This window comes from Periophthalmus magnuspinnatus, chromosome 5 (assembly GCF_009829125.3).
Source record: "Periophthalmus magnuspinnatus isolate fPerMag1 chromosome 5, fPerMag1.2.pri, whole genome shotgun sequence".
Lineage (NCBI taxonomy): Eukaryota > Metazoa > Chordata > Actinopteri > Gobiiformes > Gobiidae > Periophthalmus > Periophthalmus magnuspinnatus.
In genome coordinates, this window is record NC_047130.1 from 9,403,400 (window position 1) to 9,426,716 (window position 23,317).

A 23,317-nucleotide genomic window follows, 5' to 3' on the forward strand; every position below is an offset into this window, starting at 1 on the left:
AATAAAAATAAAAAGTATGTTATAAAAAAAGACAAAATGGTCACTAGTGTTGCGAAATCCAATCAAATGAAAGTTGCTATTTGAATGGTCACCGTAATGCTAAATTATCCGAATGTGTAAAATTTTGGAATGGAGACAACAACAAAAAAAAAAAAAAAAAAAAAAGAAAAAGAAAAAAAACTTATGGTTTGTGGTATATATGGAATAAAAATAAATCTATGGATACAGTGTATATCTAATATGACTCAGCTCAATATTTATTTAGTAAAACCTATCAAAAAGTTTAAGAGCATAGAATAACCACCTAACAATGCAAAAAACATTGAACAAACTTTTAAAGGGTCTATGATGTAATGGTAATATAATGTCCTTTCAGAGAACTAAATATTTGACCTTGAATTACATGTAAAACATATATAAAATGTTAATCTGAATGTAGTTTTTTCTATTGATAATAATGATAATAATAACATAATGGATTTATACATCGCCATTGGCCCCTACGACCACCGCCAACACTCACACACATACCACATTCATACTACGCGTGTGTGAAGTGTCTTGCCAAAAAACACAACAACAGTTTTGCCGCTGACACCCCACTGAAGGTCCCGCTGAAATGTATACTCTCATTTTTAAGAGAGTATTAGCCCCACATGGAAGCCTATTGTACTCACTTTTATTGGTAGGAGGAAACATCCAAACTCCATTCTGTTTATACTTCTAAAAACACGAATTTGATCACCCATGTCACTGCTCTTCACCACGTTTAAAAATGTCACTGTGCACTTAATATAGATGATAGAAATAAATTACAAATCTAATCAAAATATGGAAAAATACATTTACATAGCTGATTCTTTGTTTTCAATGCCATTCTGATAAAGATGAGCCTATTTACATATAAACAAATGCATAATAAACTTCAGAACACTCCAGTGCTCACCACATGCCGGAGGTCTGAGGGCGGCTTCTGGATCTCCTGGAACTCTTTGACTTTCTCTGGGTCCAGATCCTCCTGCAGTTCCCACGTGGCCTCCTCATAAGACAGACTGCACCACTTCACCAGGTAGTGTGTCACCTCCTACACAGAGAGGGTGGGAGAGGCCGGGTTTAGATCCTGCTTAGGCTTGGTTTAGTCCTGCTTTAGTCCTGGATTTGTTCTGGATTTGTCCTGGTTTAGTCCTGGTTTAGTCCTGGTTTAGATCCTGGTTTAGATCGTGGTTTAGATCCTGGTATAGATCCTGGTATAGATCCTGGTATAGATCCTGGTATAGTCCTGGTATAGTCCTGGTATAGTCCTGGTATAGTCCTGGTTTAGTCCTGGTTTAGTCCTGGTTTAGTCCTGGTTTAGTCCTGGTTTAGTCCTGGTATAGTCCTGGTATAGTCCTGGTATAGTCCTGGTTTAGTCCTGGTTTAGTCCTGGTTTAGTCCTGGTTTAGATCCTGGTTTAGATCCTGGTTTAGATCCTGGTTTAGATCCTGGTTTAGATCCTGCTTAGACTTGATTTAGTCCTTGTTCAGTACTTGTGAAGTCCTGGTTTGGACATTTTTTTTGTCCTGGCGTTGGAGTTTCTTTAGTTCTTGTTTATTCCCTGGATTAGTGCCTTTTGTACTGGTTTTGTACTAGTTAGTCCAAATTTAGTCCTGATTTAGTCCTTGGTTCAGTTATGATTTAGTCCCGGGTATAATATTGGTTTAGTCCCTGGTTTAGTCCCTGGTTTAGTCCCTGGTTTAGTCCCTGGTTTAGTCCCTGGTTTAGTCCCTGCTTTAGTCCCTGCTTTAGTCCCTGCTTTAGTCCCTGCTTTAGTCCCTGCTTTAGTCCCTGCTTTAGTCCCTGCTTTAGTCCCTGCTTTAGTCCCTGCTTTAGTCCCTGCTTTAGGTCCCTGATTTAGTCCCTGATTTAGTCCCTGGTTTAGTCCTTGAATTAGTCCTGATTTAGTCCTTGATTTAGTCTTGATTTAGACCTCATTTAGTCCCAGGTTTACTCCCTGGTTTACTCCTGGAATGACCCTTATTGTGACTTCTTTTCTGCTTTTGTGTTGCTTGTTTATTCTTTGTTTTAGTCTTTTGTACTGATTTTGTACCAATTCTTTGTTTTGTCACTGATTTTGTTCCTGGTTTAGTCCAGTTTAGTCCTGCCGCAATATGTTAAAATACTGTCACATTTATTTGAAAATATTTTTAGCAACAAGATTGTATGCATTTATAAAACTGTAATTATTTTCTTATCTATGACGTACCTCTCCTGTCTCTGTATCCGTGGTAACAGCCACCTCCAGCACTCGGTCCACCTCCACATAGTCGGGATTAAACAAATCCTCGTCAGGCTGAGGACACACAGAAACGTAGTGTGGTTGATGCATGTAGTCAATGTTATGTGATTGTAGTCGTGGGTTTAGTTTTCAGACAGGACATTTTCCATTTCAACTCATGGAAGAGTAATAAAACCAGTTACAGAAATAACTTTGATGTTGTTTTAACTCGCCATTTATTTTCAATGATTTTTATGATACATTTACAAAAATACTTTGATACATGTGCATGAAGGATTACTTTTAATGACTGGGAAGCACTTTATGTAGCATTTTGTATTTTTTTATAAATAAAGACTGATTTGATTTGATTTGACAATCCTTTTAGCACAACGTTAATATTCATATGCAATCATTTTCATCATGTGCTTTTTTCAGACCACAAAATGTGCGGTGAACTGTCCAAGCGCAGCCAATAAGAGCTTTTGGCACTTAGTTCTGGGTTGACGGGCTGCTTTTACAATATTCACCTTATCCCAGACGTTGCCGTGGGCGCCGCCATCATTATTCGAGTTATATTATTTTGCATGGAGCTGCTGATCTTGACATCAATTAGCTTCTATACAGACTACAAAGCCGTTTTAAATATACCTCACCTACTTATTAATCATTGATAATGTAACATTTATTAGCAGATCACATGACTGCATAAGGCTAAGGACGAGTCGCACCAGAACTGAGACGGGAAAGAGGCTTTTAGATGTTTTGCGCCACAAAAATGGTATACACTTCAAAGAAAAGTAAAACTGGATATGTTGGTGACACAATCGTAATTTAATCATCTGGTAATGACCTTTTATATTCACACCTGTTTTTAATGTTTTACATGGACTTGTATACATGTACTTGTATACCTGTTTGTTTTGTTGTTGTTGTTTTTTTAAAATTATATTTTAAACACGGCGTTCATGAAAAAGAGTCCAAGAGCTCTCAATGGGTTCCCCTGTATAAATAAAGATAAAAGAAAAAAATCCTCCCAGAGAATAGGTGTATTGATGACTTGTTGGTGTACATGAACATTAAACATTTTACACAAATCAACCTACTTTGTCTCATATTTTAGTGATTCCCGCTTAACCAGAAGTGCGACCACAAAGAAACCGTGTCAAAAAGGCAAAAGTTGGGAGGCTGAATAAGGTCAATATTCTTTTAGGGAAAACAATATTTACTCAACAGAATTAAGGTTGGGTACCCCGGCTTTAATCTTTCAAAGATATGCCAATAATTGGTGTAAAGCAGTACAAAGAGCTGAGTCTGACCTCAGTGAAGAGGTGCTTCATCTGGGCCTGTTTGGTCCTGAAGCGTTTGATTTTCTGGTGGATCCTTGGGTCTTTCTCCAGCTCCTCCAGAGTGGCCCATTTACAGTGCAGGTACGAACTGAAAACAACAACAGAAGTAAGACGATATTCACATTATTATTTATACTATCAAAACATATTTATTTAACCAGGACAGATTCACTCAGATTTCAAAGAACTCCTGGCCCAAAGGAAAGTCTAGTGTACACACCAACACAGAAACAGGGAGAGCATCCAACTACCATGCTAACCAAGCATGTCCTGATTATCGAACAATAAAACGCTTTTTAATTAGATGCAGACAGTACAGCTGACTTATATTGACCTCAAGAGCTGCTTATACAATACATCTATACTGGGATAAGACAAATTTGGCTCAAATGCACGGAGAAAAATTTGGATACAGATACAGCTGATTTTGTCTCATTTGTCGAAATAAAATTAAATAAACTTAATTGAAATTATTATCCGAGCAGATTTTCATTTTGTATATTGATACAAACCAATACTGTGGTATATTTACTTTCTTAACATGTAGGTATTACATTGATATTATTTTTGCCTGATTACTAGCTTATTCAATTTTTTTTTTTTTTTTGGCAAGGCTGATTAAAAAATTCAATAAAACTTGGATAAAACTGGCAAAAATTGTCCTAATGCATTGTGCGATAGGAGATTTTTACTGGTATAAATTTTAACTTTTTGTAAGTTTTGCTGCGCCTGAATACATTATTTCTGAATTTGAAAATAAAAATTCCCCGAAGGCCTTGGCTACATGTTTTATTCATCACCAGTGGGAATAAATTACAAACATCTTAACCTATTCGTGTCAGTGCTGTGGCCTGAACAACGACAAGCAAAGTGCTAGAACAAACAATGAGTCTCCAGGGAATTTCAGATATTCAGTGGTACTCCTAGGAGATAGTGTTTTAATTCATAAGAGGGAGGAAATTTCTCGAGGAATTTAGAGCGTTTTGGAGGTATGGGAATACCTAGCTAGAGGATTTGCCTGCCTGGCATCTTTAAAATCGCTGTACCAGATTTTTTATCTATGAAGTTAAACAAAATTTGTTTTACCACAGTACAGATCGATTTGTGCTGTCCGCATGTAATTATAAAGCGTTTTTGACAATCAGGAAGTGTACTGGAAGTTCTAGTCCACATTGGCATTTGAAAGTTGTGAAAAGTGCTTATAAATTCATTGTGGTGAATAATTAGGATGTTCTGTATGTATTCTTCTTTCTAATTAGGTATTTCATTTGACAACAAAACCAAATTCAGAATAAATCCCCACCTTTACAATTTTTCATGTTAACTAGGGCTGCAACTGATGGCAATTTTAATAATAGTTGAAAATTCAGCGATAGGTAAAGGTAAATATACTGACTGAATGCTTCTTCATAGAGAATATTTGCAAATAAAAAGTATTAATGAAAAGTGGAAATCCCCATTTGTTTACATTTTTATTTAATCATGCCATTCTATTTGTTATAAATGGTCTTTTAGGATGATTGGTATTGATTGGCAATAATTAAACTAGTCAAACAGTTATTGTAGTAGTCGTAGTGATGCAGATTAATCATTGCAGCCATGTTTACTTCATATATAAGGGCACAAATAATATCACATACTTTTGAAAACAGCTGGAGTCTAACAACTATGATTGCGAAGTGATTATTTACTTATAGCTGTAATTTCTCTTCCTAAGACACACAGACACAAAAAGGCTCAAACCCACGTGGAGCTGACGCAGATCTGAAAATACACGGTGTCTGTCGAGTGTGGAGAAGTGAGAACGCACCGCCATGACACTTACAAGTTTCTGTATTTGACGTAGAACTCCTCCGCCTCCTCTGATTGGTCCTCTGTTGATGAAGTCTGGAGACAGGCAAAAATGGCACAGTGAGTGTAGGTAGTGTCGAATTACATACAGGGAGTTTTGGGAAATAACTAAATACACGTACCAAAAATACATAGTGTAATATGGACCCTTTAAAATTTATATTCTGACTATTTTCAGACCCATGTTATAATATTGTTTCTTGACCTAAAACATACCTGGAGTTGTGTTTTGTTTCATTCACACGTTTAAAACAAACCTTGCATACTTAGGTTGAGGTCTTCTTACGAAAAGAAAAAAACTATGATCCACCTTGTGATGTCATGTGATAATACAGGAAGTGCTCCACTGTGTTTTTAAACTCCACAATCCGTTCACTAGACTCAGTTGGATGAGTTCAGCTCTGAATTACCATTCTCTACTAAACAAAAGGTAAAAGGTATCGATTAACTTGAAAACTACTGCTTCATGACATCACAAGGTGCAAATCATTTTGAGCTTAGGAGATGTAGACAGATTGATAATGAAAGGTTACTCAAAAATGTATGAATGAAACAAAACAAAACTCCAGGTATGTTTCTAACCCTTAAAACTCACAAGAGTCAATTTACGGACCTGCAGGACTTGCTTTTCTCACCTTACTATGTACACACAGAGTGTTGGGAAGTAACTAAATACATGTGCTAAAAATACATATGCAGAATTTTAATGAGTAACTGTATGGCTTTGATGGCATTCAGAGTACAATTACTTTCCTAAGTGAATACATGGTGGTTTCAGCATGCAATTGAGGGCACCAAACTACATGGCATTACACAAAAAGAAAGAAAAAATGGACAGTCTAACAATATTCACTAGTACATTTTGCAACATTGTATTTAAGGCTGTCAAAAAAATACAATAAAAACTGAATTTAATGCAGTCCATGAAACACATTGCCATCAGACTGCCCTGTTCACCTTTAGTCCTGTCCAAAACTTACCTCTTTCTTCACTGGTCTGACAGCCAGGATTTTCTCTATGATGTTGGCCTCGTCCTCTGGCGGTTCCTGACACAAGAAAGAAAAATAGTCTGATTTAAGTCCTCTCCAAAAGGCAGCATTTCTGAAGACATATATAAAAAATGCTTTAAGATTTTGCATTGATCATGTTAGTTACTATGTATGGAACATCTTTCTTTTGCAAGAGTTGCTTAATCCTTGTTCCTTGGAAGTGTCTGCTTCTGCAAACAGTGCCTGCAGTTGCATGCACACTGATTATTATCAGATTTTTGGAGTTGTAAGACTATTAAAATGTAAACGGCAAAATCAATAGCTTTCTTTCTGGCCATGATCTCTCTCAGTATTTAGAACGTTGTTCATTTTAAATCGCAATACTGATCTAAAACAAATCACCTAATCTCATCTACCACTTAGAAGAGATAACATTTATAGCGTGGTTAAAAGCTCTTAAATGTCAGATTTGCATAATATGTCTCCTTGAAGCACTTTCATGAACTTCCCAGATATCTAAGTATATTTCTGATGACTAAACATTAGAACATGCTTTAAATCTCATCTAAAATCACTTTGAATTCGAATGTCAAAGCACAGCACCAGTGTTACCTCTGCCTGCCAGGCCAGAGCTGTGGCGTTGAGAGCAGAGATCCTCCCAGCCCCCAGCACTGCGATGGTCTCCCCGTCATCGTCCACCACCTTAAAGTCCAGGTCTTCATTGTACTTCCTCCTCTTCACCTGCCGCCCGGAACGCCGCTTCTGTGGAGGAGAGACAGGGAGGAGGTTACCCCTAAAGACACACTGTTCTGTTTGTCCCATAATACTAAAAAAATGGCAGCAGAGACTGTAAGGACTTCAACTGCTGGCAACTGAAGAGGGTTACCTCTGTAGAGAATACAATTGTTAACATGATCAGAATAAGTTTGGTTAAGATATACTGACTTTAAAAACAAAGAGGAGCCTTACTGGACAACGTCACCCATAGCGGCTCATCGAGGCTCGCAGTTATAGCAGTGAATTTGGAGCAGAGTTCCACATTTGGAATTCAGGCTGTTGAAGGTAACACCCTTCCTGGCTGCACTGCTGGTTTAGCAGGGACCAGGTGCTTAACAGTTCTGTCAATCAAACCTGTTATTAATGCTATCAGGAGCGACCTTATGGAAAGAAGGCACCTGATTTGCCTGTTACTCATTTTCCATATCTTGAATCACCAACAAAATAACAAAATAAAAAGACCAGGATCATGTAGTGTGTTGATACGAACATTTTAAGACCAAAATTATGAGGCTCACTGCAGTAGTTACAAAGAGAGGGGTGACAAGTTTTTTTATGTAAAGTGAAGTGAGTCAATGGAGCATGATCACTTCCTTTCACGGCGGCTAGCAGGTTAGCTATGTCCATTTATATACACAGCCTATGACAATCTGCAGTGAGAATAAGTGTTTTGAGAACTCAATAGATATACCGTAAATTTCGGACTACAGAGTGCACCTGAATATAAGCCGCACCAGCTAAATTTGAAGAGAAAATCAATTTTGTACATATATAAGCCGCACCTGAATATAAGCCGCAGGTTTTCATATTGTAACATGAGATATTTACACAGAAAGACGGTGCACCGACATGCTTTTTTTTAACAATGTTAGCATGGAACAATGTTCAAAACAAACACCGCTCACGTCTCACGTCTCACAAACACTGACACAGCTCACAGTCCTGCGTAAAGAGCCCTAATTTTCAGACGCTGTGCGCACAGGGGTCAGGAGCAACCTTCGCCCGTGCCTAGTGACACACTAATAAGCTCGTCCGTAGATGTATCATGAAAATCCTGCTGGAAATCGCCACAGAAATCTATTTGATGTAGTAGCAAGTACATTATCTGCTCTTGTCTCCGTGATGACGTTTCACGTATAACACATCAGACATGTCGTCCAAAAGTAGAGCCACAAGCGAGTGAAAATGAGCCAAAACAAAAGTCTTTGGAGAGTTTTTTAACAAAGGGGAAAAGGACAACCGAGGAGCCAGAAGAGGAGACTACGACCTCCAAGAAAAAGAAAGATAAATTTAACAGACAATGCCTACTTAAAATCTGGGTTTGTCGCTACAGGTGACTCTCACGCACAGTCCGCTCTGCGTGCATGCCGAACTGCTGTATAGGCCGCAGGGTTCAAAGCGTGGAAAAAAAAAGTACTTATAATCCGAAATTTACGGTACTCTAAATAGGATTTAGAGCAGGATTACTCAAACATGTATAAATGAAACAAAACAACAACTCCAGGTATGTTTTTGAGGACGTATATTTTAATTTGGATAAAAGCTAATATAAGTTGAGATCCTCCCAGCCCCCAGGTTTACAGGATCTTATAGTGAAGTAACACTGTGTAACTTTCTGGAGGTGGCACATCACCTTCACAATTCCATGGAAATAGACAGATAAATCATTCTCAAGAACATTGGCCATGTAAGTAGATAAGTTTTATGCCATACTGTGGAATATTAGAGCCAAAAGAACAATATTTCCATGGACTTCATCCGGCCGTATATGAGTCAGGTTTGTTTATTTTTCAGCGCAAAAAAAACATCTATTATTTTCGTCTATTTGGGCTGAAAAGTTACATGGGGTTTTAAGTATTTTGTGTTTTCTCACGTGTTAAGGTTCCTGAAAACATTTAAAATGTGCAGCATGAAAGGAATTATGATTTTAAAACATAACTCTTAGTTTTATCCCAAAATTTATCAGATCTGCAAGTTGTTTTGTTTCTTCCACTCACGCTGCTGTCCAGAGGGTCCTGGCTGTCCTCTCCCCCCACAGTGAGGCCTGACGTGGACGTGGTGTCATCACTTTCCACAGCCTCTAAAAGGAGCTCCTCCTTTCTCCTCTTCCCCTTCTTCTTCTTCTCCACCGGCAGAGAACCAGCCGCTCTGAGGAGAAAAAGATGAATAGATATTAAATGTATATCAACAATGAAAGGCAAAGTGTATGATCGTCCAGATTATTGAGACCATGAATAAATTCAGTATGCATTATTTGGGTCCTTCTAACATCTAAAAGAGAAAATGGCAAATAAAGGTGGGCGATATGCCAAAAAATGTTGTTTTTCATTTAATAAAGTGATAAAGTACATTACAAAAGCCGTGAAAATGAAACAAATCAAGGTGTGCTGTCTGAATCTAATTTTAAAGCATTTTTGTCCTCTGAGAACAAGGAAGTGCCTTCTTAGCTTTCTAGTTGTTGTTAAAACTTTGACATGGCAAAAGAAAAAGTCTATTCTGTCACTGGACTTGTTTAGGTTTAGGTTTGAGGATGGAGTTATAAATAGGAGATAAATTATGTCTAAGCCCCTCAGTCCTGTGCAACGATCGTCAATTGACTTTCCTAACAATTTTTCTTTTGCTATGGATCATACCTGGACGACTGGGGGATTACGCAGATATCTTACATCTTTGAAGTCAAAACTCCGCTCTGGCCTTTGAAAGCTGTGAAAAGTGCTTATAAACTGGTGAATAATCAAGATGCGTTAGGAAAGCGAAAAATAACTTTGTATCACTGCAAACAAATTAAAGTGACCTTGTTCTGAATGACTAACATGCCCATAGCAAAAAATAAACACAGGTAGTTATTACTTTGCACTTTTCAGGTAACTGACCAAACAGTAAAACACCACAAGGAGGTCCACAGTCGAGAGACCAAAATGTGTGTCATTGCTGATTATGCACATCCAAACTAGGAATGCACCGATACAATACTGGAATCAACACCGATATTAAAAATTTTTGTTGATCAGATATTGGCTTCCAAAATATTAGTTCAGCTGATATCTTATTTTGGTCTATAAATTGGGGTAATAAGATGATTTATTGGCCAATATCTGCTGAAACATCTCATAATATTAAAATTTACAAAACTGTTCTGTAGTTGCAAAACACATTTAGATACATTTTTTACCGTATGCTGTCTATGTTTAAAGGAAATAAATTATATTCTCAGTCTCCGCCCTAATATCAACTAATACGGAGTAGTGGCAGATACATAAAACCAAAGCAACGACATAGGTATCAGAACAGAAAGCTGGATCGGTGCACCCCTAGTCCAAACATATCTAATATTTGGCTGCTTCTTTCATTTTAAAAATTCTGTTCAAAATGGACTAGACCAGATATTAGTTTTGACGTTAGCGGTGGAAGAAACTGGTTCGCAAGAATGGCTCTACTTGGCTCCCAGCATCACCTTGCAACAACTTTAACAACGAAGTAAGCGAAAACAAGAAAATATGAAACCTCCTGGAAATGCTCTGTGCTATGTGAATCAAACAACATAACAAATAAAATACAAATCCCAAATCTAATCTGCGAATGGTGAAGCGAAACTTGGCAGAAAAATTGTGTCCAAAATCATTCCGCTCTAGACTATTTAACTTGTCACATTTAAGAATATATTTTTACTGCAATAAACATCTTTTGTGAAGCAAGTGTATCAGTAGAGTTGCAGTTGATTTATTTTAAGAGGGTTTTCTTCCTCCATTGACTTCATCCATAACAATATTCTGAATAGGCATTTTAACTAATACAGACATTATTTTTTTCAGGTGTCATATATTCCACCTCTAAACGTCCAAATCAATTGTCTATTTTTTACCTTTATAAATGAAAAGGGACAGACCATAACAACCCTTAAGTGATATATTACAAAACCAGTCAAGAACAAGCTATAACTCCTAAAGGTTGACATCTTTACTGCTACCTTGTTCCCATTGCCGCCATTATTGTCCACTTGAAGACAGCCGTAACTGCATCTTTGGTTTTTTATTGTTTCGGATGATCATAAATTACTATTACAGTGGTGTCCCTGTACATGGAGGAGGCACTTACTTAGGCTTGCGTCCGCGCTGTTTGGGGCCAGAGGGGGGAGCGCGGTGGTGGGCCGGACCGTTGCCCTTGGCCGGGGAAGCTTGGTGGTGTCCAGAGACCTTGCTGGATAGGACGGGAGGAGCTGGGGCACCTGTGGAGGGAAAGAAAAAGAAGAAAAAAATCAGGATGTTAAAGTGACTCTATAGTAATGATAATAGAAACATGTAATTCAAAAAGTTGGTTGGAACTTTAAGATGATTTGTGACCATGAAACACAGAAAATTTTAATAAAAACTTGTATCTGACTGAAACTTAAAAGGGTATTACATCTCTATGGGGTATTGATTGTTAACACACAACATATTTAGATCACCATGTTTTTGGAAATGCTATATTTGGCAAAAACAATGTATTAACATGTTAAATAAGTTTCAGTGTCGTTTTTGGCACTCTGAATCCTCTCTTCCCTTGCTTTCTGTGCTCCTCCTTCACTCCTGTTCAGAGCACCATCACAACGCAATCAGCATGCATCCTGCTAATGAAAATACTGGACATTGCATCAGGTTTGTGAAGTAGTAGTGTATTGGATTCCATGGATGACATATAAAACCACTTCAGGCATGTTTTTGACGAGGGAACATTAAATCTCCAAAAAGTTGATTTTGCGTAGTACCCCCTCTTTACGTACAAAAAGTTATCACGTTTACATTTATGATTATATTATTTATTATTGTATATTTTTGGAATACAACTAGGTAACCAGCTACTCAAAAACTGATTACACTCCAAGATGTTTTTTCCAAATGTCAATGGGAAAATAAATTGGTATTATCCTGGGTTGTATTGCAGTCCATCACAACTGAGAAATATCAACTGTTGTCAATTGTCTTGATACGTTTTGTTTTTCTTCTCATCAGTCAGACATCATCCCTTACTTTGTGTAACCATAGAAACATGCAATGTTCTAGTTTTAAATAGAAGCATAGGCCTACTTAGAAATAGCATGTTTATGTGTGCAGAGCTTATAAGTTGTTTTTAGATTCTTGATTGAAAGTATTGTTACTCTCAAATAAGAGCAGGTGTCAATATTCTTCTGGATTATACGGTGTTTTCATGAAATAAATCCAAAAGAAAAATCCACATGCATTGCTCTGATGATTAACACTGAGTCTATAGAATGTTGTGATCTGACACTTATATAAAGGCACATATCTAGTGTGCTGCCCACAGCACCAACTCACTACATTCAGTTCCCTTCAGCTTTTCATGGAGACAGTCCAGTCTAATTAACTACTTGATTAATTGAGTTGATTAATTAGATACTTTATATAGAAAGGCGTGGAAACGTATCATCTTTGCTATACTACTGAAAGGTTCTATATTATGCCAAATTGATTATTGTGAGTTTTAGTCGTGCTAGAATGTTGTTACCTCATCAAAAACATAAGTAATCCTGCATTATCAGGATGTCTACATCGCCAAAGCTCAAAATGCTCTGTTCCAGCTTGTGATGTCATCAAATGGTAGTTTTAAAGCTAAAACAACTATTTTTAGCCTCAAATGAACTGATTTACTTTAAATTACACTAGAAGTTGTCTTCTTTAAAAAGTATTTTCATTTTACCTTTCGTTCAGTCAAGACTGCCATAGAAAGTTTACAATATCTTCTGCAACCAGGAGTGAAGAAGTTTCAATGAGACTAAAACAAAAGATGTAGCTTCAAAGATTGGCAATTCCAGGGCTGCAAATTATTAAATCAAAAGATTCTAGTGATATAATATGCAGGAGTTGTGTGCTAACCATGAAACAAAACACAACTCCAGATAGGTTTTAAAGAAAGTATAACATTTTAACGTTGGTCAAATATTTGCATAATACAGCCCTTTCAAAGCAAAACATCCAGTTTGTCCAATGTATTAAATAAATAAATGATAAAATTATTATTTCTAGAGCTTGATGTAGGAGAAAAATTGTAAGAGGTCCTCAAAAGTGCTTTGATTTTTAAAGGACAGATAGGAGTTTACTGTCAACTGTTTAATTCACTAGCATGCTAACAGTGCACTTACTGCTCCATGGAGAATAAAACACTGACTAGACAACACACAGCGGCCTCATTTCTATGCTAAGACCAACATTTATAATATATCTGCACTGTGACATAACAGATTAACTTTACTACATAAAAATCAGCTGTGGGCCGCCCCTTTGACTGTGCCGGGTCACTGCTTAGAACATGTTTTTCATGCATTACAATTTATTTCCTATTGCATGAATATAATCTCTTTTTCTTTTTTTTTTCCAGCGGAGAGGAGCTATTTCCATATCTTTCCAACCAGCTCTGAAGAACTTGCCTCCCACACGCACCGACATTTACAAACCGTACTGATGAAAGACTAAAATCCCACTCTCCGGAGGTCCCTTGAAGGCAACACGATTAACAGTAGCTTCAGGGGCGTTTAAGGACAGCAGGAGACTTTGAAACATTTCCTTTTGTTGTCGACCAAAACAAACACTTGTGAAAACCAGCTGAGAGGAGAGAGAGAGACCCCGCAGTCTCAAGACACGGAATCCTTCCTCTGTAATATATGACACTAGGTCGTCTTTTTGAAAAACTGCAGTATAAACAGGTATCTTTTGGTTCAGGACTAAAGGCTCAAAAGCCCTAACCCCATTTTAGATTTGAGTCATTTTACATTGCTTCATTTATTCTTTCCCCAGTCGATGGTGGCAAGAAACTAAAGTAGCTACAACTGCCCTGGGGCTGACTAACAAGAGTTGCGGCTGCCGATCTGAACCAACTGGGAGCTGGGATTGAAAATTCAACCTGACCAAAATTGGAGAATCACAGGGCTAACACTACAAACACAATCTTGTTGCTAACCTGGCCAGAAAGATGAACTCTCGCAATATGTCTGATAAGAAGCCATCTGGTCCGCCTCCTGCTGTTGCAACTGTCCGGTTAACCAGTGGTTTAGACCAATCACAGAGCAGCATTATGGCTTAGGCAGAAGCCAAAGGTGAGGCACAGCACCCAAACATATCAAAACAAACACGGTGACGCAACAGAATCTACTTCAGCCTATTTTAGCAGAAATACGGGCTATTTTCCGCAGAGGGAAGCACTTTACACATTTGTGGACAGGAAAGATCTGTGCTTTTCTCATTTAATTTGGATTTGGGTGGGAGGTCCCGCTGCTTGGCTGATTAAGATTTGTTCCTATTGGGAGAGAGAATAAACCAGCATATCAGTGAGAGCCTCCATTGTTAAAAGAATGACTGTGTAATCTGTTAAATAATGGTCCACTGACAAAGATCAAAGCCACAAGGGACTGATCAGAATCTCAAAATAATTTCTAGAAAGCAAAACTCCACAGCACAAACTCCACTTTAGACATCATTGTTTTTAAGCAGGCGCTCATAGGACACCTATGTGCCGATGCGGGGATCCTGCTTCATGCAGCATAAATGAGTTATAAAATTATAATGCAGATATTCCGTGACAAAGTTAGACTGACGAGGACCGCTTTTATTTCAAACTGGACAATTTTGGCTCCATCTGGACAGTACCAGGGTGAAACTGTTATGACAGAAGCACATTTAATCTGTGTCAGGGGTCATGAAGAAGTGGCAAACAAAGCCTTGTTACATTGAATAGCTTAATTCTACTGGGAAATACAACTTTTCTGCTGCTATATTGCATCATTTTGTTCTTGTGTATTTCTAGAGAGCGGAGTATTACATGAATGAGGTGTGAGGGCTGTTCCAGATTGATGAATGTTTAAAACTCATGTCGGTGTTACCCATATCAACCTGGTGTGGCTATATATACCCTTTTCCTCTATTATGGTTCAAAATCAGAGTGAGAAGGAAGTAAGTGGGTGTGGGCTGATGGTAGAAACGGTTTATCTGTTATGGTTCATGCACAAGACCTTTAAACACACCTCCAGAGCCTGTCCTTACCTTGCCCTGGCGGTATAGGAGGTAGGATCTTAATCTTGGGTTTGCGCCCTCTTTTCCCGGGAATTTTGATGGGAGCCACCGCCGCCCCGGGACCTACGGCATTTACGTGCCTAACCCCCGTCCCATTGTCCTTTCTAGCTTCCTTGGTTTTACTCTTCCTCTCCTTCCTCTCCTTGGGCTCCTTGGCCTTCCTCGGACTCAGCACCACCACCGTTGGCCCCCTCTCCTTCTCCTCTTTGCGTTTCTTTGGTTTACTGCTTCCTCTTTGCTCCTCCTCCACATCTCCGATTCGTTCACGCTTGTCTTTTTTCTTGCGTTTCTTCTTGACCCTACCCCCTCCACCATTGTCATCATCGTCTTCTTCTTGGTTCAGGGGCTTGGATGCTCTGATGGTTGCCGCACAGTGATTGGACGTCGCCGAGCTGCCCACCGGGGTCAGGAGGCGGAGCTGGTCTTTGGAGCCCACGACCAGGTGACCCCTTGGGATTGTGGGTAGGGGAGGTTGCGTGGGCTGTGCGTCGTGGTTGTTTTGGTCCGAGGCGGAGGAGGGGGAGGAGGAGGCGGAGCTGGCAGCGAGGGCCGGAGGTGGAGTGTGCTTCAGGAGACCACTAAACATCTGGAAGAGAAGAAGAAATGGGGATGTCAGGAAGTGTCTGAAAAGTTAATGATGAACATTAAATGATCGGTTAAGGTAACAGTTTTCAGCATGTGAAATTGACTGATTTCTGCTTAGTTTTTGAGTAGGGAAATTTTATGTGGGCCACAGCCACCCCGGGACCTACTGCTTTTATGCTCCCAACCCCCATTGTCCCATTGTCCTTTCTAGTGCCCTTGGTTTTAAACTTCCTCTCCTTCCATTCCTCAAAATGTTCTACAGTGAGTAATATAGACTTCAAAATAATACCACAATATTTTGGTATTTATCCAAAAGAAACAAACATATGGTAAAAGAAAAATTCAAATCTGTTAACTGTTTCACTGTTCAACCAAACCGCTTCTTCAGTTCTGATCAGATTATGGGTAAACACTGCCCCGTGGCAAGTGGACACTGTTTGTGGTTTAAAAAAAAAAAAAAAAAAAAAGGGTCTGTGGGTCAGTTTGTAGCAAATTTGACTTACATAATTTGAAGAAAATAATTCAAATCAGCCCTATATATTGGTCCAAAACTATTGGCAGACTTCATCGGCCGTCGTTGCTCTGTATTTTAAACAATCGGTATCAGTATCGGACATGGAAAAAGTGAGGGATTACACAGACAATAAATGTATGATAAAAAATATATAGTGTGTATAACCTTAACCCAAAAAATGAAGTGTAGGTAATTCTCAGGAGACCATATATATTGGTAATGTCAGGAAGACGAGATCAGAAAGTCAACGACAAACAACAAATAGTCCCTTCACTAACAAGGACCAGACCACAACAATAGTACATGCAACAACAATAGTACACAAATATTTAAAGATGGAAAAGAGACTCTGGAAGGGGGCTATGTCTCAGTTGGCCAGTCCAACTGATTCAGTTAGACGACTTTGTTAAACAAGTGTCCAGAACAAAGATTACACATCTATGCTGCGACAGTGAAATTCAGTGTCTGTTTCTGTGGGTTTGGGTGGGTTTCCTCCAGGCACTCTGGTTTCCCACATCAACCTTAAACATTCACAATGGGTCAAATTCTCCAGAAGCATTGAAGGATGGGTCAACAGCAGAGGACACATTTCCGTACGAGGACAATAAAGTGTACCTTTATCTACACCCCTCATGATAACACATTTTGAAACAGGATATATTCCTCCAGAAAGATATTCGTCAGCTCAAATCTGTTTTTATTACAACAAAAATACCCCAAATCTCCCAATTTTTGCAAAGAAATTGTAGACGTGACAAATACTGAGCTCCAAAATATATTGTTCTAGCTATCATTTATTGAACGATAAGTCAATATAGTGATTATTCTGACAGGTTTACCTTAATCTTAAAACAGAGGGTCACCAGGTTGGGATTAAACTGGGTGATCTAAGGGTATGGAAGGCTTGGGTCAATCTGATGGGACCTTGTAGACCCTTCTACAGGTCATATGCCAAGATCTCGGTCAGTAGTATCTCGAGGGATCTATTTATATCCATGGGCTTCAGAGTGATGAAAATCTAACATTCTTGCCATAGCAGTTACAAATTCAAAATATAATGTGAATGGAGAAAAGACAAAAACTCAAAATATCATCAATAAACAGGAGGCTGAGGCCACGATTAGTATGTTGAAAATGTACCAAATCATTATCAACTTTGAAAATGTACCAAATCATTATCAACTTTGAATGAACAAACAAAAAACCAGATGACCTCTTGTTATGGCTTATAGTTTGAGGAGCTCTGAATTGCTGTCTATCTCTATATTATGTATTTTCCTGTATCGTAATGAAGATGTGTGCTGGTGGGACACAGTGCAGTTGTGTTGTGATCACTGCTGTCACAGACAAACGGATATTCTTGTATCAAAGATCTGACTCAGTGAACGCTCCAGACAGCCTCAGATTATCTCCATCTCATGCTCCGTCTGCACACATAACATCTACTGCATTAGAGAGAGATACAGATTTAAGTGGATCCTTAAGCAGAACGCAGAGATAACAATTACATCTGTGACATTTTTTAATTTTTTTAATGTACATTTTTAAGTAATTCAGTTTTCAGGTTTAGCGTTTAATACAAAGAGACAACTGCACTATATGTGATACACTGTTCTCTTAAGGGTTTGTGGTAAAAAACAAAAACAAAACAAGGGCTGTGGGTCAGTTTGTCATAAATTTAACTTACACTGCCTGGCCAAAACAAAAGTCGCCACCAAAAAAAAAAAAAGGGTCACACTCTAATATTTCGTTGGACCGCCTTTAGCTTTGATTACGGTACACATTGGCTGTGGAACTGTTTGGATTACGCTTCTGCAATGTCACAGGGGTTTATTTCCATCCAGTGTTGCATTCATTTTTCTTCAAGATGTTGCATTGATGATGGTCAAGTCTGACCGCTGCACAAAGCTTCTCCAGCACATCCCAAAGATTCTCAATGGGATTAAGGTCTGGACTCTGTGGTGGCCAATCCATGCGTGAAAATGATGTCTCATGTTCCCTGAATCACTCTTTCACAATTTGAGCCCGATGAATCCTGGCATTGTCATCTTGGAATATGCCCGTGCCATCAGGGAAGAAAAAATCCATTGATGGAATAACCTGGTCATTCAGTGTATTCAGGTGTCAGCTGACCTCATTCTTTGAGCACAGACTGTTGCTGAACCTAGACCTGACTCGTACCTATAGGCTCTTGTCTATTTGCTCAGTTAAATCCAGCTGATGACTTTTTTTTGGCCAGGCAGTGTATAATACTCTTAATTTGAGGAAAATAATTCAAATCTGCTCTATGTACAGGTACAAAAATATCGGCAGAGCTTATCGGCCATCAGTTGTCCTGCATTCTAAATAATCACTATCGGTGTGGCCCATGAAAAAACACTTGGCAAGATAAATTCAAAGGCCATAGCACATCCAGAACGCTGCTGCTCGGGTCCTGACTAGAACCAGGAAGTACAAGGACATAAATCGTGTGCTCACGTTTAAATCCAGGCTCAAAACGGTTCTGTTTAGCTGTGCATATAACTGAACTGATTATTTATGTTTTGACTTGTTTATGTTGTGCACTCTGAATTACACTGTGTATGAATTGTGCTAATAAACTCGCTTTACCTTTCCAGTACAATACTCTCCCATTAAATGAATTATTATTATTTGACCTTAAAACTGACAGTAAGTAGTGAAAACAACAGTAGAACAGAAGACTAAGCATGTGCCATTCAAATGGAAGATAAATTGTTCAAACCATGACCAAGCACATACTGTCAATGTGTTCCCGGGCAACTTTACACTTCCAAGAGAAAAGGCATTGACGTAAAACAATAAAACATTTATTCTATGTATGTCAGTGTTAGATTTGCTGTTTATCCATCCTCCTATTTTAAGATATAAAAGGTAACCTGCTCCATTACTCTGCTCTTTGTTACATAATGTCATCATAGAGGGATATATGGAGGCGGGGGATTTCCACTACATTTTCTATGATATTGTATAAGCAGATTTTGACTACATATTTCCAGCGGTGAAGTAAAAAAAAAAAAAAAAAATCAGTGCTATATTTCTCAATAACAACAGCTGGCTTGGCGGCCGAGTGGCTTGACCTCTCACCTCACAGCGAGAAGATCCACGTTCTATTTCTGTGCTGTGTGGAGTTTGCATGTTCTCTCTGTGTCGGGGTGTGTTTCCTCAGGTTACTACATTTTCCGCTATCAACATAAAACATGGACATTATGTGAGCCCCAACAAGATTGAAGGACTGGATATATGTAGTAGACTGGTAATTCCACTTCAGAGACCACTAAGATTAAGACCTTAACGACAAAGCAATGTTAAATCTGAGAAACAATATGTAGTTAATGATTAAAAATACAAGTTTGTCTTACGGCGGTCACATTATTGTATAGAGCCTTTCTACTTCAAGGTGCTCAAAGCGCTTTACATCAAGGAACCACTCACTCATTCACACACACATTCATACAGTAGTGTACACAGACACTGGGGGTGAGGTGGGTTAAGTGTCTTGCTCAAGGACATAATGACAGGAATCATCTGTGGGAGCTGGAATTGGACTGCCAACCTGTGGGTCAGTGAATCTGCCCACTCTACCAGTGATGTTTTAAGTCAAGAGCGGGATCCCCACTGCTAAAGTTCAGATCAGTGGACAAACACTCCAACTGAGTTACTGTCGTCCCATTATTATGTCAAGTAGGAATTTTTGTATTGACAAACTGTGTGGAACAGAGCTAAGCAACTGATGAAAATGATCCTATAGTACAGGTTACTTTACTTTCTATAGTATTGTTGGTCTGCAACTAGCAAGCTGCTTTGTTTATGAGGTATGCTGGAAATTGATCATTTATATAACAAATATATTGCAAAAGAAAAAAAAAAGCCTTTCACATGAACAGAACAAAGTTGTGTTTTTCAAAGCAGATGTTCCAAAATGGGATTTCCAAAATCTGTTCTATATTAAAAATGTTGACTGAAAATACGGCACAATAAACGAGCAAAGCAGAAATATATTTTTTTGCCAATATAAAAATCAGAAGAGAGAAACACGGCAAAAGTGTAATTCAAATTTAGCAGTGCATGAATTTTGAATGAGGTGTACCAGTGCTGCTGTATTCAGTGACTTCATTCACACTGGAAATCCACTGAGGCCAGAGGCACATTCTACTCAATTATTTACACTTTGAATTTGGTTTAGAATCCCGGCTAAAAGCAAGTCGCCACAATTTGTCTGCACTTTTGAAATTGTGCATAAAAAATAAACGCTTCACTGTTTTAAAAAAGCTTCAAATTTGACTTTAAAAAGTAAAAAAATTGAAATAGTTCATTTTAAATGTTTCACAGTGGTTCAAGTTATTCCTCATTTACCTTGTGCATTCCAAGCATTCTAATTATTCACCACGATGAGTTTATAAGTGCTTTTAACAACATTCAAAGACCAAAGCAGAGTTTTGCGTCACTGTAATGCTGACAACAACTAGCAAGCTAACACACTTCCTGATTCTTGACAATAAAGTAGTATATTTTTCTTTTTCTATAAACATTTATCAGACTTACTCACTGCAGACATTTTGAGCATAATATTTGTGAATCATTAGACTATAACGTTGCAATTAATTCTCAGTATTTATGAAACAAATTGATTTGATTGCGGTAAAAGACTAAAAAATGTTTTGAAAATACTTTTGAATTGACAAAAATCTTCTCACAAAATATGGACCTTATGCAAAAATAAATTTTCTCGTCTACTTTCCAGAACTGCACTTAATCCATTTACTCTCAAGGTTATTTCAATCAAAACTTCTCACTACACTTTCAATTTTCATTTCAATTTCATATCACGGTCACCAAACTTAGTTCTTACATTTGCATGAAAAGAACATTTCGCAAATTTCAGAGAACAGTGCATGACTTTTTCTTACTGTTATAGAGGTCAAATAAAATTAACACTGGCAGAGTAATTATGTTTGGCAAAATTAACTGATGTCAGACAGTAAAAGCTCTTGGTCCATTTATATATACAGTCTATGGATACTACACATACTCACATGTCATGATGCAAGATATCACACTGTATCCAGATTTTAATTGCTATTTATTGTGATTTTACGTTGACTTTCTATGATTTTAAAGGGCTACCACAAAATGTAAATTATCACTTCAAGTATAAGAGAATAACTGCTTGGGCGTAAAATCCGTCTCTTGTCTGATAATCCAAATACAGTACAGTATGTGATATTGTTATTGGAGTATTAAGAATTGATTTAGGTGAATTGACTTTTTTCCAAGACCCCTAATAGAGACTAGGCAGGGGACAATATTGAAATTTGGTGTCACAATTACCATGGCCAAATAATTGAAATTAACTTAATTATGTCATGATCATTATTGAAGTTGCTGAGAGTTACATATTTAAACAATTGTTATATTCCATTCAATTCATGTGTGTTTATATAGCACATCAAAAACTACTGCAGATGACCAAAGTGCTTCATATAAAAGTAAAAAAAAAAATACAGATAACACGATACATAGGAAAAGAAAAACAAAACATTTTATTCTGTCTAGCTAGTATTAAATGCCGGGGAGAAAATGTGGATTATCAGTCTTAAACTGCAAGACTGAGAGAGACTATAGTGTTGTAGTTTGTTATAAGTTAAAACAACAATGATCTAGAAGAGAACATCATGGAGAATCAGTCAGATCAGTTTTTTTTAATGCATATTCTGATAATATAAAGACAAATATCTCTGTTAGCGATTGTCACGATTATATAAGATGCTCCACAAACGACTACTGTCTCCCCTTTTTATCACAATAAACGATATTACTGTTTACAATCCGCATCCCTAATGGAGACGAACGAGTTGCATCCCATACTACAGAACATTACAGTCAAAGCAATAATAAAGACAATCAGACGGCGCACCCTCCAACAGGCCAGCTATAAGTCGGGTCTGTAGAGAGAAAAGAATGTAAATATACATTCTTTTCAAAGTAAAACTGTAGCTGCCAGCATTGAAATTGCTCAGTATCAACAGATGCTCCTTAGTAACTAAAATTATATCTTGATATCAGTCTGGTCCCTACACGCCCTTCATCGTGTCTTGATACAAATGATTGTAAATCTGAGGTGAAAGCTCAGATTGTACCGAGTTTAGTGCTTCACTCATTGAAAAACAGCAAATTACTGCAGATCATTCTCCTGTGATCTTTTTGTAATTTATTTTTTCCTTGTGAGCAGTGATGTTTGTTTTGATATGGAGGGACCATGGTTGCCCCTGATTCAAGGGTGACCACACTCACATCTTCGAAAAACTGTGAATCTCAGAGGCTGACCAATAGTAGGAGTGTGTGAGGAAAATGCCTTTTTTGAGCATAGAACTGGATTAAACACCGAATCACAATAAGAGATCATCAGGAATAAAATCGCAATTCCTTTTATATCACTGTATCTCCCAGACCTGACAGAGCTGCTTGTAAAGATCTGGGAATTGCCTCCTGAAGGTCAGATGGACAAACAGGAGTCAATGAGGCCTCTGCAGTTGTCTCTATGTGAAGCTCTTAACAGACAAGCTGAGGTGGATTTACATCGACAACTCACAATGGACCGCTACAGGTGCAGAGGCCGCTAAACAAGTAAAAGTAAATACGGAAACTAAAGCTAGTCTCAAGTGGATAGTATTTCACATTTGACAAGAAATGTTTTCCAGCTTTTATACCGATAACTATAAATCTGGGTACAATATCAGAGAAGATAAATATGATTTTGAATGCAGCAAGATGGTTTTTGGACACTGGGGACATCGCCGGAGAAGACTTGTTCAGAACACTAAATAAAAGGAGGCCTCTCTTGGAATTGGAGAAAGAAGTTGCTTATTGGTTAAATCAATATATAGCATTTTATTTTTCCTGACTTTTCTTTTTTA

The 23,317-nt window shown here is 38.0% G+C and overlaps 1 protein-coding gene across 2 annotated transcripts in view; it reads right to left on the reverse strand.

Moving 5' to 3' along the window:
- chd6 (chromodomain helicase DNA binding protein 6) overlaps positions 1-23,317 on the reverse strand; it is a 117,834-nt gene that overhangs the window by 48,861 nt on the left and 45,656 nt on the right. For both annotated transcript variants that reach the window (XM_055222157.1, XM_033966101.2), the window contains exons 3-11: positions 15,254-15,869; positions 11,316-11,445; positions 9,218-9,368; positions 7,056-7,205; positions 6,435-6,500; positions 5,429-5,490; positions 3,574-3,691; positions 2,243-2,329; positions 947-1,084 (exon numbers count right to left, since the gene is read on the reverse strand). In XM_055222157.1, coding sequence (XP_055078132.1) covers positions 947-1,084; positions 2,243-2,329; positions 3,574-3,691; positions 5,429-5,490; positions 6,435-6,500; positions 7,056-7,205; positions 9,218-9,368; positions 11,316-11,445; positions 15,254-15,869 — 1,518 coding nt within the window. The remainder of the gene's footprint in view (positions 1-946; positions 1,085-2,242; positions 2,330-3,573; positions 3,692-5,428; positions 5,491-6,434; positions 6,501-7,055; positions 7,206-9,217; positions 9,369-11,315; positions 11,446-15,253; positions 15,870-23,317) is intronic.